This window comes from Hemitrygon akajei, chromosome 23 (assembly GCF_048418815.1).
Source record: "Hemitrygon akajei chromosome 23, sHemAka1.3, whole genome shotgun sequence".
NCBI classification, from domain to species: Eukaryota; Metazoa; Chordata; class Chondrichthyes; order Myliobatiformes; family Dasyatidae; genus Hemitrygon; species Hemitrygon akajei.
In genome coordinates, this window is record NC_133146.1 from 18,236,344 (window position 1) to 18,251,850 (window position 15,507).

The 15,507-nt window shown below is 48.3% G+C and overlaps 1 protein-coding gene across 1 annotated transcript in view; it reads right to left on the bottom strand.

Annotated features, from left to right (window-relative positions):
- Positions 1 to 11,123, bottom strand: part of LOC140715059 (solute carrier family 2, facilitated glucose transporter member 5-like) — a 69,634-nt gene extending 58,511 nt beyond the window's left edge. Inside the window, exon 1 of the mRNA XM_073026789.1 lies at positions 11,026 to 11,123. Within this exon, the coding sequence (XP_072882890.1) occupies positions 11,026 to 11,073 (48 nt within the window). The 5' untranslated portion in view covers positions 11,074 to 11,123. The remainder of the gene's footprint in view (positions 1 to 11,025) is intronic.
- Between the last annotated feature and the right edge of the window lie 4,384 nt (positions 11,124 to 15,507).

A 15,507-nucleotide genomic window follows, 5' to 3' on the forward strand; every position in this document is an offset into this window, starting at 1 on the left:
GGGTAGTGAGAGAGAGGGGGAAAGAGAGATTGGAACATGAGAGAGGGGGTGAGAGATTTAGAGAGTGAGAGAGGCGATTGAGAGAGCAGGAGTGAGAGGGAGGGGCTGTGAGAGAGGGGTGAGGGAGAAGGAGACAGTGAGAGTGAGGGAAAGGGCTGTGTGTGTGAGAGGGGCGAGAGAGAGAGATTGAGAAAGAGGGGGCTGTGAGAGGCGAGTGGGAGGGAAACTGGTGAGTGAGAGAGAACAGGGGATTGACAGAGTGGGGCAAGTGAGAGGAAAAGGGCTGTGGAGTGGAGTGAGCGAGCGAGGGGGAGAGAGAGGGCAATTGAGAGAGTAGAAGAGAGAGAGGGGAAAGAGAGATTGGGACATGAGAGGGGGTGAGAGATAGGGATGAGTGATTTAGAGAGAGAGAGAGAGAAAGAGTCAGTGAGAGGGGCTGTGAGAGAGGGTTTGTGAGAGAGGGTTAGTGAGAGAAAATGGGATGTGAGAGTGAGGGGGCGTGAGAGAGACACAGTGAGATTGAGAGGGGTGAGAGAGAGAGGGGGATGAGGGGGTGAGTGTGAGAGAGGGGGTTGAGAAAGATTGGGATGTCAGAGGGAGGGGGCGAGCAAGAGAAAGACAGTGAGAGAGAGGGGAGAGAGAGGGAGAGAGATGAGTGAGAGAGATTTAGAGGGGGCAAGTGAGAGAGAGGGTAAGCAATTGAGAGAGCGAGGAGTGAGTGTGAGAGAAAGGGTGAGTAAGAGCACGGGAGAGGGAGAGAAGGGGGAGTGAATGAAAGATAAATGGGGAGAGGGGGATTGCAATGAGGTGACAGAAGAGGTGAGAGAGGGTGTAGGAGAAAGTAGGGGTGACAGAAGATGATTGAGAAGGGGGAACAGAAAGGGGAGAGAGACGGGTGTGGGAGAAGGGAGGATAGACAGAAGGAGAAAGAGATATTGGGGAAGGTGAGATGGAGAAGTGGAGAAAGTGAGAGAGGGCAAAGAAAGGGAGAGAAAGAATGGAGTGAGAAAGGAGGAAAGAGAAAGTGCAAAATGAGAGAATGGGAGAGGGAGAGAAGGGGAGAAAAAGCAGAAGGGAGAGATGGAGAGAAGGGGAGAAAGGATGGGGAGAGAAAGAAAGAGAGCGGGGTGAGAGGGGAGAGAGAAGAGGGACAGAGGAGGATGAAAGGAGAGAGACGGTATGGGAGAAGGGGGATTGGCAAAAGGGAAAAAGATAAATAATGGGGGAAGGTAAGACATGGAGAAGGGGAGAAAATGAGAGAGGGAGAGAGAAAAGTAAAGAAAATGGAGGAAAGAAAGTAAATGCAAAGTGAGAGAATAGGAGAGAGGAGGAAGAGAGGGTTGAGAAAGAAGAGGAGGAAGAGAAGGGAAGGAGAAGCATGGAGACAGAGACAGAGGGGAGAGGGAAGGGGACTAGAGGGAAGGGAAGAGAGGTGGTGGAGGGAGAAGGAGGAATGGAAGAGGTAGAGAAGGGGAAGGGAGTGAAACTGAGAATGAGAGAAGGAGTGGGAGAAGGAAGAGAGACATGGGGGAGTGAGAGAAGCAGAGAGAGAGACAAATGGGAGGGAGAAAAGCAGGAGAGAAGGGGAGAGTGAGAAGAAGGGAGAGTGAAGAAGGGTGAGAAAGAGGGGAGAGAGAAGATTAGAGAGAGAGGGAATGGGAGACAAAGGAGAGATGGAGAGAGTGAGGGGGAGAGAGGGAAGGGTGAAAGAGGGGAGAAGGGGATGATGGGAGAGGAAGAAACGGGAGGGGAAAGAGAGCAGGGAGAGAGACATAGAAGGGGGAGTGTGTGAAGGGCAGAGAGAGAAGAGGAGAGAGAGAAAAAAGAGAGGGGGGGTGTCTAGGAAAAGATGTGACGGCATTTGAGAGGGTCCAGAAGAAATTCACAAGAATGATTCTGGGAATGGGGGGGGGGGGGGGGGGGGGGAGGGGAGGAGAGGAAGTGAGATAATGGGAGTGGGAGAGATCGGGAATAGAGTGAGACAAGGGGAGAGAGAGGGGGGGGGTGAGTGAATGTGGAGAGCGAGAGGGAGAAGGCTTGCTCTCCTTCCCCTCCACTCACCTTATTATTCTGGCTTCTGCCCTGTTCCTTCTGTCTCGGCCTGAATCTTTGAACACATTTTTACAGAAGACGGTGGGAAAAGGTATAGTCAAGAATTTATGTGTTTGTGATTCTTCTAATTTAGCCCAAATCTTCCACACCAATCGAGCTATTCTTTCAGCCCAGTCCCTTTTGCCTACAGCTGGCCCATATCCCTCTAAAAACCTCTCTGCTGCGTGAGCTAGAAATCTTCTCTTCAGAGCAAAGTATGATGAGAGATGTCTTGAGAGGACCAATCACATCTTTAACAATCTGCAAACCAGCATCATTGCAAGAGCTCTCTTTGTACACGAAGAAAGATGTTCAGAGGCATGGATTGAGTGGACAGACAGAGATATTCCCCCAGGGTGGCAAAGGCTAATACTGGGGGCATAATTTTAAGGTGAATGGAGGAAGGAATGGAGAGATGTCAGATACCACCACTTCCTACCTTTGTAACCTCCTCCCAAATCCACACCCCTTCCCATCTCTGCAACACCTTCCTCTGCCTCCCAAAGCCTTCCCCGTCTCTGTAACCGCCACACACCGTCTCTGTAAACCACTGTGTGTGCAATACATCTTCCACTCTAATTCTTATTTAGCAACACTCATTCCCACTTCACTTTTGTTTCCAATTCTCTCTACACCCACCTTCTCCATTTCTCCCTCTCCCCTTTCACTTTCTCCTCCTGCTCTCACTCAGCCTTCACTCTCCCACCTTCTCTCCATCGGTCCTGCTACCAATCCCCTCTTTTCCCTCTCTCCACTTCACATTCTCACTCTTCCCCCTTTCTCACTTGCCCTTCTATCACTCAACCCTACAATACAATTCCTTTTATCTCACCCCTTCTCTCCAACCCTTCCTCCCCCTTCATTTCTCCCCCCTCTCTCCCCTTCACCCTTCCTTTGGGTCTCAGCCTGAAACATTGTCCTTAGGCACTGCTGCCTGACCTTCTGAGTCCCTCTAGCATTGTGTGTGTGTTGCTTTGAATTGTAGGAAAGTATAGGAGGGATGTCAGAAGTAAGTTTTTTTTTATAAACACAGAGTGGTGGGCGTGTGGAAATTGCTGCCGGGGTGGTGGTAGAGGCAGATATATTAGGGACATGAGTAATAGAAAAATGGAGGGCTAGGTGGGAGGGAAGTATGAGATCGATCTTAGAGTAGGTTAAAAAAGTCGGCACAATATCATGCACTAAGGACCCGTACTGAGCTGTACCGTTCTACGTTCACCTATGCTGACTGCGTTGCCCAGTTAGCATGTCCTACCTGCTCATGTTTGGTCCACATGTCTCTAAACCAGGTGGATTTTAAACGCTGTTAATGTGCTCTCCCACCACTCTTTCTAGCAGCTCATTTCAAATATGTACCACCCTTTGGGTGAAGAATCTTCTCCTGAAGTCTCTTGAAGAGGCAGCGTTGCTCAGAGGATTGAATAGCCTCCTCCTGCCCCCATCCAGACATGACTGTCGTCCGCTCTCCAAGCTGGAGGGGGAAGTGAGGACTGTCTAGACACGTTAGCGCAGGGAGGGAACTGGGGCTGAGCGAGAGGTGGGTAAGAGTATTTGTCAAAAGGATGGAAGAAGATGATGGTGAAAGGTGCCAGATGTGTCATTTCATCATCCCCCCCCCTTTCTGCAGATGTCTAAGTAGCTGATCAGCGACTTCTAGATTCAAAGCTCAGTCCCATTCGCTGAGTCTTGTGATTACAGGAGCCACTCTCCTGCCCTCAGGTTGAGGCAAAACTCATTGAAGGATTAATCAGAGTTTCAGCTAATTCCACATCTCCTTTCTGAAGTGATTCTGGAGTGTAACACATCTGGCCCTGTCTCCCTGTAGCCATTTAGAGTTTTTACTTTCTAGTGTGACAGATGCTATATTGACCTACACATATGTTATCAGATTCCACAACCTGACTTGATGTGATAAATTCACTTACCACATCTGCTCTCCCTCAATTCCTCTCAATCCTGCACAACTTTAATTCTTAAAGGACCAATCATGTCTTTAACAATCTGCAAACCGCCGTCATTGCAAGAGCTCTGCTTTCACAAAGAGAACTGTTTATAACTTTGGGAAATGGAGATGGCAAAGACTGAGACTATTGCACAGAATTCTTTCTGAGATCTACTTGGAGGCTGCACGCCTACAGTCAATGATTGGACAATCTGATCGATGGGTATCGTCTTGTGTTTCTATCCTTTGAGCCTGCCTGATGCACTGAGTATTTCAGAGAGTAAGTGATGGGGCAGCGGGGGAGAAAGTACTTCTCGGTAATTAAACTATGCTCCAGTTGCTCTGCAGTGTGATGGGACATTGTAGGGGGAGCTTCACCCTGTGTCTGACCCTGGGAATATGTGATGGGACATTGTAGGGGGAGCTTCACCCTGTGTCTGACCCTGGGAGTGTGTGATGGGACATTGTAGGGGGAGCTTCACCCTGTGTCTGACCCTGGGAATATGTGATGGGACATTGTAGGGGGAGCTTCACCCTGCGTCTGACCCTGGGAATATGTGATGGGACATTGTAGGGGGAGCTTCACCCTGTGTCTGACCCTGGGAATATGTGATGGGGCAGCGTGGAAGGAGATTGTGGCTGACCCCAGCAATGGGGAATGGGATGGTGTGGTGGGAGTTTCAATCTGTGGCTGACCCTGGGAGTGTGTGATGGGACAGTGTGAAGGGAGCTTCACGCTGTGTCTGACCCCTGGAGTGTTTGATGGGAGCTTTAATCTCTATCTGACCCCAAGAGTGTGTGATGGGGGAGTGAGGAGGAAGCTTCACTCTGTGTCTGACCCCTGGAGTGTGTGATGGGACAGTGTGAAGGGAGCTTCACGCTGTATCTGACCCCTGGAGTGTTTGATGGGACAGTGTGGAGGGAGCTTCACTCTGTGTCTGACCCCAGGAGTGTGTGATGGGACAGTGTGAAAGGAGTTTCACGCTGTATCTGAGCCCTGGAGTGTTTGATGGGAGCTTTAATCTCTATCTGACCCCAAGAGTGTGTGATGGGGGAGTGAGGAGGAAGCTTCACTCTGTGTCTGACCTCAGGTGTGTGTGATGGGACAGCGTGGAGGGAGCTTCACTGTGTGTCTGACTCCAGGAGTGTGTGATGGGACAGTGTAGAGGGGGCTTCTATCTCTCTCTGACCCCAGGAGTGTGTGATGGGACAGTGTAGAGGGGGCTTCTATCTCTCTCTGACCCCAGGAGTGTGTGATGGGACAGTGTAGAGGGGGCTTCTATCTCTCTCTGACCCCGGGAGTGTGTGATGGGAGTTTCACTTTGTGTCGAATGGTGTCCAAGAATGGGTGAAAAGGATAAGGGGAGGGTTGAGCAGAAGGTTTGAAAGGGATGTCTGAGAGGGTAAAGGAAGAAGAGAGGTCAGAAAGGCAAAAGTTGAGGGTAACATTCTTCATTCAGGTGGACAGAAAGAGGAGGCGATGATGACAGGGAGAACGGATGGAAAGGCTGAATTGGTAGGTGAAGCCAAGTCTATGGATAGGGTAGTGATACAGTCGCTCCAATGGGGCAGCACAGTAGTGTAGTGGTTAGCGTAATGCTTCATGGTGCCATCAATCCCTGCTGCCATTTGTAAGGGGTTTTTACATCCTTTCCATGCCTGTATAGGTTTCCTCCAGGTGCTCTGGTTTACTCCCCCTTTCCAAAGATGAACGCACCAGAAACATGGCAACACTTGCAGCATGACAGCAAGATTGTGTTGGTCGTTGATGCCACGACGCATTTCACTGTACGTTTCAACGTAGGTGTGACTAATAAAGCTGATTTATTTGAAACCAATGTCTCTGCACTGTTGGCATCAACCATGGAATCAGTGCCCATTTCAGCTAAACCAGCCGCCAGATGCAAAGCTTGGGCTTCCGTCCTTTATCAGTCAAAACATTGAGCACAAGGTGTGAGATGTTCCTCTCGCCCACAATCGGACTTCTGTTACCGATAGGAATTTTGGCCGTTGCTTTCCATTGGGCGGGGGGGGGGGCTTTGTGACAAAACACGTCAGATCTCACTCCACAGAAATGTAAATGAATGCACTTCCACTGAGAAATACCCCGAAACAGAGGGTGTATCTGCTCTCCACATTCCACCTGCCATTCAGATATCACAAAAACAGGGGAACGACATTCTGACTTGATTGCCAAGATATCACAGAACGCGTGACAGTTCGGCCCGCAATATTGTCCCACACTAGTTACATTAGTCATCCAAATATCCAACCAAATTAATCCCTGTAACACACACAAAATGCCGGAGGAACTCAGCAGGCCAGGCAGCTGCCTACACAATGTCCATTTCCCTTCATTCCTGCACATGTATTCGTCCACCTAAGAGCCTTTTAAATGCATCCGGCACATCTGTCACCACCAGCACCCCAGGCAGTGTGTTCCAGGCACCCACCCCCTCGGTATTAAAATAAATCTTGTCCCACACATCCTTCGAACTTACCCCCCTCATCTTAAATGTATGTCCTTTGGTACCTGCAGTCTCTTTTTCCACACTCCCAGTGGATCCATTCTGAGAAGATAACTTCTTGCACTAGTCCTTCAAGTCTGTCCATAGGCCCCTCAGCGCTGCAGTGCACGTTGATAGGGCGGTTAAGAATGAGTACCGTGTGTTGGCCTTTATTAGTCGGGATTGCGTTCAAAAGCCACAAGGTAAATTTGCAGCTCTCTATTAAACCCTGATTAGACTACACTTGGAACTATACCTTCAGTTCTGGTTGCTTCATTACAGAAAGGTCGTACAATCTTTAGGGAGGGTGCAGAACAGATTTACCAGGATACTGCCTGGATAAGAGAGCGAGGCATGAAGATAGGTTGAGCAAGTCAGGGTTTCTGTCTTCGGAGTGAAGGAGAATGAGAGGTGACCCGATAGAGGTCAATAAGAGACATTGGTGTCTTTTTCCCAGGTCAAAACTGATTAATACGAAGGGCCGGCAACTTAAAAGTGATTGAAGTATAAGAGAGATGTCAGAGTTTCTGTACATTGAGTGTGGTGGGGTCACAGAACTTGCTGCCAGGGATGTTTGTAGAGGCAGATAGATAGATAGATACTTTATTCATCCCCATGGGGAAATTCAACTTTTTTCCAATGTCCCATACACTTGTTGTAGCAAAACTAATTACATACAATACTTAACTCAGTAAAAAATATGATATGCATCTAAATCACTATCTCAAAAAGCATTAATAATAGCTTTTAAAAAGTTCTTAAGTCCTGGCGGTAGAATTGTAAAGCCTAATGGCATTGGGGAGTATTGACCTCTTCATCCTGTCTGAGGAGCATTGTATCGATAGTAACCTGTCGCTGAAACTGCTTCTCTGTCTCTGGATGGTGCTATGTAGAGGATGTTCAGAGTTATCCATAATTGACCGTAGCCTACTCAGCGCCCTTCGCTCAGCTACCAATGTTAAACTCTCCAGTACTTTGCCCACGACAGAGCCCGCCTTCCTTACCAGCTTATTAAGACGTGAGGCGTCCCTCTTCTTAATGCTTCCTCCCCAACAGGCCACCACAAAGAAGAGGGCGCTCTCCACAACTGACCTATAGAACATCTTCAGCATCTCACTACAGACATTGAATGACGCCAACCTTCTTAGGAAGTACAGTCGACTCTGTGCCTTCCTGCATAAGGCATCTGTGTTGGCAGTCCAGTCTAGCTTCTCGTCTAACTGTACTCCCAGATACTTGTAGGTCTTAACCTGCTCCACACATTCTCCATTAATGATCACTGGCTCCATATGAGGCCTAGATCTCCTAAAGTCCACCACCATCTCCTTGGTCTTGGTGATATTGAGACGCAGGTAGTTTGAGTTGCACCATATCACAAAGTCCTGTATCAGTTTCCTATACTCCTCCTCCTGTCCATTCCTGACACACCCCACTATGGCCGTGTCATCAGCGAACTTCTGCACATGGCAGGACTCCGAGTCTGATGTGTACAGGGTGAACAGGACCGGAGAGAGTACGGTTCCCTGCGGCGCTCCTGTGCTGCTGACCACCGTGTCAGACCTACAGTCTCCCAACCGCACATACTGAGGTCTATCTGTCAAGTAGTCCACTATCCAATCCACCATGTGAGAGTCTACTCCCATCTCCGTTAGTTTGTGCCTTAAGATCTTGGGCTGGATGGTGTTAAAGGCACTAGAGAAGTCAAGGAATGTAATCCATGAGATACATGAGGGACATTTAAAGTGGTGTAAGAGACTCTTAAATAGGCAAATGGATGATAGAAAAATGAAGGGTTTTGTAGGAGGGAAGGCTTAGATTGATTTTGGAGATGGTTAAAGTATCGGCACAACATCATGGGCCAAAGGGCCTGTACTGTTCTATGTTCTAATATTCTGCAGTTGGCTATGAGTGCAGTATCAGACAAAGCTGCCAGCTTACTGGCCCTGCATCCGCCACCCTTAACACTCCCTCCCTTCACCACCAGTGCACAATGGCTACCATCTGCATCGTCTCCAAAACGCAGTGTAGTTACTCACCCTCCCGACAGCACCTGCTCAACCCATGACCTCCACCAACAGGATCACGGGAACACCAGAACCCCAGGTGCCCCTCCACGTCACATACCATCCTGACTTGGAAATACATCGCTGTTGATAAATCATCACTAGGTCTAAACCCCGGAACTCCTTCCCCACCAGCACCAAGGGAGCATCTAACCCAGAAGGGCTGCACTGCTTTCAGGTTAGACCTTAACAGGGGCAGTTAGGGATGAGCAATAAATGCTGGTGTGCCCCACAACACTCAGATCGTATGCAACTTACCCAATAAAACTGGAAGAACTCAGCAGGTCAGCCAGCATCTGCGGAGGGGGGATAAACAGCTGATATTTTGGGTCAAGATCCTTCACCTGGATTGGAAAGGGAGGGGGAAGCCACCTGGTCTACAACAGTCACATCCGATTAAATAACTTAGCAGATAATAACAGACCTCATTATGGATGGAAAGACACAGTTTCAGGTGGTGAATCGCCCTCACAGAAAGAACGCAGAACATAATCCAGGCCCTTCAGCCCACAAATTTGTGCTGACCCTTTAACCTAAGGTTGTCAGGGGCTAAGGAGGTCATCCAATCTTAGAACATGCATAAAATAGAACAGTACAGCACAGCAAGGCCCTTCAGCCCACAAGTTTGTGCTGACCCTTTAACCTACTCTAAAATCAATCAAACCTTCCCTCCACAGAGCCCTCCATTTTTGTTTCATCCATGTGCCTATCTAAGACTCTTTTGAATGTCCCTCCACCACCATCACTCTCTATGTAAAAAGCCTACCTCTGATACCCCTCCTATACGTTCCTCCAAACACCTTAAAGATATACCCCCTGATGTTAGCATAAAGTAAATCAAGTATATGTAATTCCACTTGAGAAATTAACTGGGCACCTCTTTGTAGCCCAGTGTGACTACGGTATTGACAAGACTCTAAGGGCACCCACAGGGTGGATACGTGGGTGGCTGGGGAGAGTGGGTAAGGGACTTGTTTTGCTGTTGTCTTGTTCAGTTGTTGCTGTTGCTTGTGTTGTTCTGCTGCTGTGTGGACACGCCGGAATCTGTGGTGACACGCATGGGCTGCCCCCAGCACATCCTTGTGAGCTGGTTGTTAACACAAATGACACATTTCACTATACAGCGTTGTGCAAAAGCCTGAAGTGCGCGCGCGCGCACACGGTTGGGAAAAGGGGGAAGGGAGAGGTGAGAGAGCGGGCAGCACCAGAGAGACATTCTGTAATTATCAATAAACCAATTGTTTGGAGTCAAACAACCTTGCCTGTTGTCTCAGGGCTGGGTATGTCTGTACCCATGCCACCACCACCCCCCCCCCCCACCCGGCTGGCACTCTGTATCTGCCATCCGTCCCACACCCCTCCCACTGCGCCTCACCATTCCCAACACCATTTATTCCCGCCAAATTTACAAACTTGCTCTCCGCTCCACGTAGACAAACACAGCACTGTGCAAAAGTCTTGGGCGCTCTAGCTCTGTCCCAAAACTTCTGCACAATCAGTAGACTTCGATCTACATGTGATAAATAAGCGAATCGAAATCTGAGCAACAGACACAAAATGTTGGAGGAACTCAACAGGGCAGGCAGCGTCGATGGAAAAAAAGTAAACAGTCGACGTTTCGGGCCGAGACGCTACATCTAAACAACATTTCCCCCTCGGGCGAAACTGGGCCAGAGGCAGTCTCGGGAAACGCTGCGGTCCATTTCAGACACCGACAAGGAGGAATTTCTTCTCTCGGAGGGCGGTGAATCTTCGGAAAGTCGCCGGTTCCGGGGAAGGATGGTGGAGACGCGGTCAAGATCTTACTGCGATGCAGGCGAGTAGGGTGGTCCCAGATGCTGAGGAGGATTCAGGGGTTCGCCTCAAGTCCAAACCTTCGGATGTGTAGCTCTTGAGAGCCAACCGAGCCCGTTCAGCCCTTCAAACCCCTGCTAGCTCCTTGTAAGGAACACTACTCTTCCGACCGCTGATCCAATTCTTTCTTGACAGCCGCGGCTAAAACCGCCGGCGGCACCCTCACATTGAAGTGCTTTTTGTCTTCTTCGTTGGTCTTCACCCACAGGTTCCTCCTCTCGCTGTTGTGAATCGTTCCTTGCACAAATCGTCCGCTCTGTTCCCTCCAGGTCTGTAACTGCACTACCGAACGGCAGATTGACAGCGAGGTGTTCGTGCGAATTTGCAAACGGCTCCCTGGTCAAGAAATATTTATTGTTCAGAAGGGCACGATGGCGTGCGTGTGTAGGTGTGTGGGGTGGGGGTGTAATGTTCAGGATATTACCCTACAGCTGTAAGCGTTAATGAACTTTAAACACAGTCAGAAAAAGTTCAAAAGCAAGTCATCCAATACAAGTACTTACAAAAAATCTGAAAGTTTCCTAATTAAAGAAACTTGAAGAAATAAAAGTGATTTCCCCAGACTTACCCCGACGATTTTCCCATCGGAGTTGGAGAGGTAAGCTTCCTCCACCATCCTCGGAACAACAATTCCCGGCAAATTCGGATGCACCGGCAGACATAAAAGGCAACCCATCCCCAGCCTAGCCTGAAGCCGACTGACGGCCCTCCGGCCCAATGGGAGCAGAGAAGGCTGTGTCACTCAAGAGCCAGCTGCCAATAGCTGAACAGGCTGTGGGCGGGAATCGCGGCTGCGAAGCCCCGGAGACGACGTTTCCCGATGGCAGGTATCACATGAGAAGAGTTAGCCGGAGCACAACGAGGACATTTAGTTATTAATTATTGGAAGAAGAGTGAATTGAACCACGAGATGGGTCAACTGCTGAGTTCCAGCAGAGTTGGAATACTAGGGCACTGAATTCACCAGGCTCGTTCCCGGTTAGCCAAAAACGCGAGAGACTGCAAATGTTGGAAATCCCGAGCAACACACAAAATTCTGGAGGAACTCAGCAAGTCAGGCAGCATCTATGGAGGGAAATAATCAGTCGACGTTTCAAGCCGGGACTCGTCATGTGGTCTGGAAAGGTAGTTCGGGGGTGTGGGAAGAGCAGACTGAATGAGAAGGTGGAGGAGAGGAAGGTGATAGATGAGACCCAGGTAAGGGAGAGGAGAGGATGAACCAATAAGCTGAGAGGGGATTGGTGGAAGAAGTAAAGGGCTGGAGAAGAAGGAATCTGATAGGAGAGGAGAGTGGACCATGGGGAGAAGAAGGAGGGGCACTAGGGGGAGGTGATGGGCAAATGAGGGGAAGAGGAGGCTGCACCTAGAGCGTTGGATATAGTACATGACCTTTTATAGACTTGTAGGTGAAGTGTGGCCTCGCCCAGGAGGATTGTTTGGGGCCCTGAATGGTGGTGAAGGAGGTAAATGGGTGTGCGTAGCATATGCCTCTTGCAGGGATAAGCGCCTGTCAGTGGAGATGAGCAAAAGGTCAAGGGAGTCACGGTGTGAGTGATCCCTGCGGAAAGTGGAGAGTGGTGGGGGCAGGGTGGAGATTAAGATCTGTTTGGCAGTAAGATGGCCGAAGTTATGGAGAATGATATGTTGGACGAGGAGGCTTGTGGGACCGTAGTTCCTGGTTAAATCTTTTGCCTTGAGATGGCGCAGTCTTGGGTAAGCTTGGACACAAGCCCATCACACTATTGAACTCCAGGGCAATAAGATGGGCCCCTGATCTTTCTCATCACAGCCATGTTTAATCGCACTGCTACTGAAACACTCCACTCTGCACTCTGTTATGGTTTTGTTGTACCAAGGTGATGAAATGATTTGTATGGATGGTGTGCAAAACCAAATGTTTCACTGTACAACGTGAGACAAGAAACCAATTTTAAATGTAAATGCCAAGAAAAGACAAATATGTTGCCTTGACTCCAGTCATCCTCATTCAAGTGTCCTGCGGAACAACGCTCCCTCTAATTTGTTTTCACAGCAACACGGGCCAACTATTGATGTGAGCAGAAAAGTTTTACTCAGCATGAAAACTTTGCAGCACTTTAAATGTTTTTTATATGCCTACTATGAATATTTAGAATGAAAATTGAAAAAAAACCCATACTTTTGATTTTATTTATTGATTGAAGGATGTAATGAAATATAGCACAACGAGGAAATTCTTTCACGTTCTGTAAACTCTTTTTCTCGTCTGTCTTTGTTCCAGCTGCTCCACAATGTGTGCGGGAGCATTTCAGTTACCCGTGCAGACAAGAGGGAACAGTGCTGGGGCAATACCAAGATGCACTCAGTGGCCACTTTATTAGCTACGGGAGTGTGCCCTATATAGTGGCAACAGGAGTGTGGCTTTCTGCTGCTGTACCCCTTCCACTTCACGGTTCAATGTGTTGTGCGTTCAGAGATGCTCTTCTGCACACCACTGTTGGAACGTGTGGTTATTTGAGTGACTGTCACCTTTTTGCCAATTTGAACCAGTCTAGCCGTTCTCCTCTGACCTCGCTCATCAACCAGGCACTTTCACCCACAGAGCCACACTCACCGGATTTTTGTTTTTGGTTTTTTTTTGCACCATCTCTGAAAACACCAGAGACTGTTGTGCATGAAAATCCCAGGAGATCAGCAGTTTCTGAGATACTCAAACCACCCCGTCTGGCACCAACAATCATTCCATGGTCTAAATCACTTCGATCCCATTTTTTTATTTTGCTGTTATTCCCTGTAAACTCTAGAGATTGTTGTGTGTGAAAATCCCAGGAGATCAGCAGTTTCTGAGATACTCAAACCACCCCGTCTGGCACCAACAATCATTCCACAGTCCAAGTCACCTGGATCACATTCCTTCCCCGTTCTGATGTTTGATCTGACAAACAACTGAACCTCTAGAACACGTCTGCATGCTTTCATGCATGGAGTTGCTGTCAGATGATTGGCTGATTAGATATTTGAATTAATGAGCAGGTGCACAGATATAGCTAATAGTATGGCTGCTGTGTAGTTTCTATTAGTATCTGATTTTACCTCCTAATAATCAGAGTTCTTGCTGTCTCTGGTTGGCTGTCCTTTCAGGCTGAGGGGAGAGGGGAGAGAATGTCTGGGGTCTTTGATTATGCTGGCCGTTTTACCGAGGCAGAGAGAAGTGTAAATAGAGTTCATCAAGGGAAAGGTGGCACGGCAAATCCAATAGATAGATAGATAGATAGATAGATACTTTATTCATCCCCATGGGGAAATTCAACTTTTTTCCAATGTCCCATACACTTGTTGTAGCAAAAACTCATTACATACAATACTTAACTCAGTAATAATATGATATGCATCTAAATCACTAACTCAAAAAGCATTAATAATAGCTTTAAAAAAGTTCTTAAGTCCTGGCAGTTGAATTGTAAAGCCTAATGGCATTGGGGAGTATTGACCTCTTCATCCTGTCTGAGGAGCATTGCATCGATAGTAACCTGTTGCTGAAACTGCTTCTCTGTCTCTGGATGGTGCTATGTAGAGGATGTTCAGGGTTTTCCATAATTGACCGTAGCCTACTCAGCGCCCTTCGCTCAGCTACCGATGTTAAACTCTCCAGTACTTTGCCCACGACAGAGCCCGCCTTCCTTATCAGCTTATTAAGACGTGAGGCGTCCTTCTTCTTAATGCTTCCTCCCCAACACGCCACCACAAAGAAGAGGGCGCTCTCAACAACTGACCTATAGAACATCTTCAGCATCTCACTGCAGACATTGAATGACGCCAACCTTCTAAGGAAGTACAGTCGACTCTGTGCCTTCCTGCACAAGGCATCTGTGTTGGCAGTCCAGTCTAGCTTCTCGTCCAACTGTACTCCCAGATACTTGTAGGTCTTAACCTGCTCCACACATTCTCCATTAATGATCACTGGCTCCATATGAGGCCTAGATCTCCTAAAGTCCACCACCATCTCCTTGGTCTTGGTGACATTGAGACGCAGGTAGTTTGAGTAGGAACGCATGAGGCTGCAGAGAGTAGTGGGCACAGCCCAATCCATCACGGGCACAGCCCTCCTCACCACTGAGAGCGTCTAAAGGAGGCACTTTCTCAGGATGCTAAGGAAAACTGCCCCGTTCCCTTACAAATTGTTATCAATGCACTATAGAAAATGCTCTTTCCGAATGCATCACAGCTTGGTATGACAGCGTAACCACAAGAAGCTGCAGAGAGACGCAGACACAGCTCGGCACATCACGGAAACCAGCCTCCCTTACGTGCACTCTGTCTATGCTTTTCACTGCCTCAGTAAAGCAGCCAAAATAATCGAAGACCCCGGCCATCCCGGACATTCCCTCTTCAGCCCCCTCCCATTGGGCAGAAGATGCAAAATCCTGAAGACACATACCACTAGGCTTGAGAACAGCTTCTACCCCACTGTTATAAGACTATTGAATGGTAGACAAGTATGATAAAATAGACTCTTGACCTCACCATTTACTTTGCTATAATAGACAATAGGTGCAGAAGTAGACCATTCAGCCCTTTGAGCCTGCACCGCCATTTTGAGATCATGGCTGATCATCTACTATCAATACCCGGTTCCTGCCTTGTCCCCATATCCCTTGATTCCCCTATCCATAAGATACCTATCTAGCTCCTTCTTGAAAGCATCCAGAGAATTGGCCTCCACTACCTTCCGAGGCAGTGCATTCCAGACCCCCACAACTCTCTGGGAGAAGAAGTTTTTCCTTAACTCTGTCCTAAATGACCTACCCCTTATTCTCAAACCATGCCTTCTGGTACTGGACTCTCCCAGCATCTGGAACATATTTCCTGCCTCTATCTTGTCCAATCCCTTAATAATCTTATATGTTTCAATCAGATCCCCTCTCAATCTCCTTCATTCCAGTGTGTACAAGCCCAGTCTCTCTAACCTCTCTGCGTAAGACAGTCCAGACATCCCAGGAATTAACCTCGTGAATCTATGCTGCACTTCCTCTACAGCCAGGATGTCCTTCCTTAACCCTGGAGACCAAAA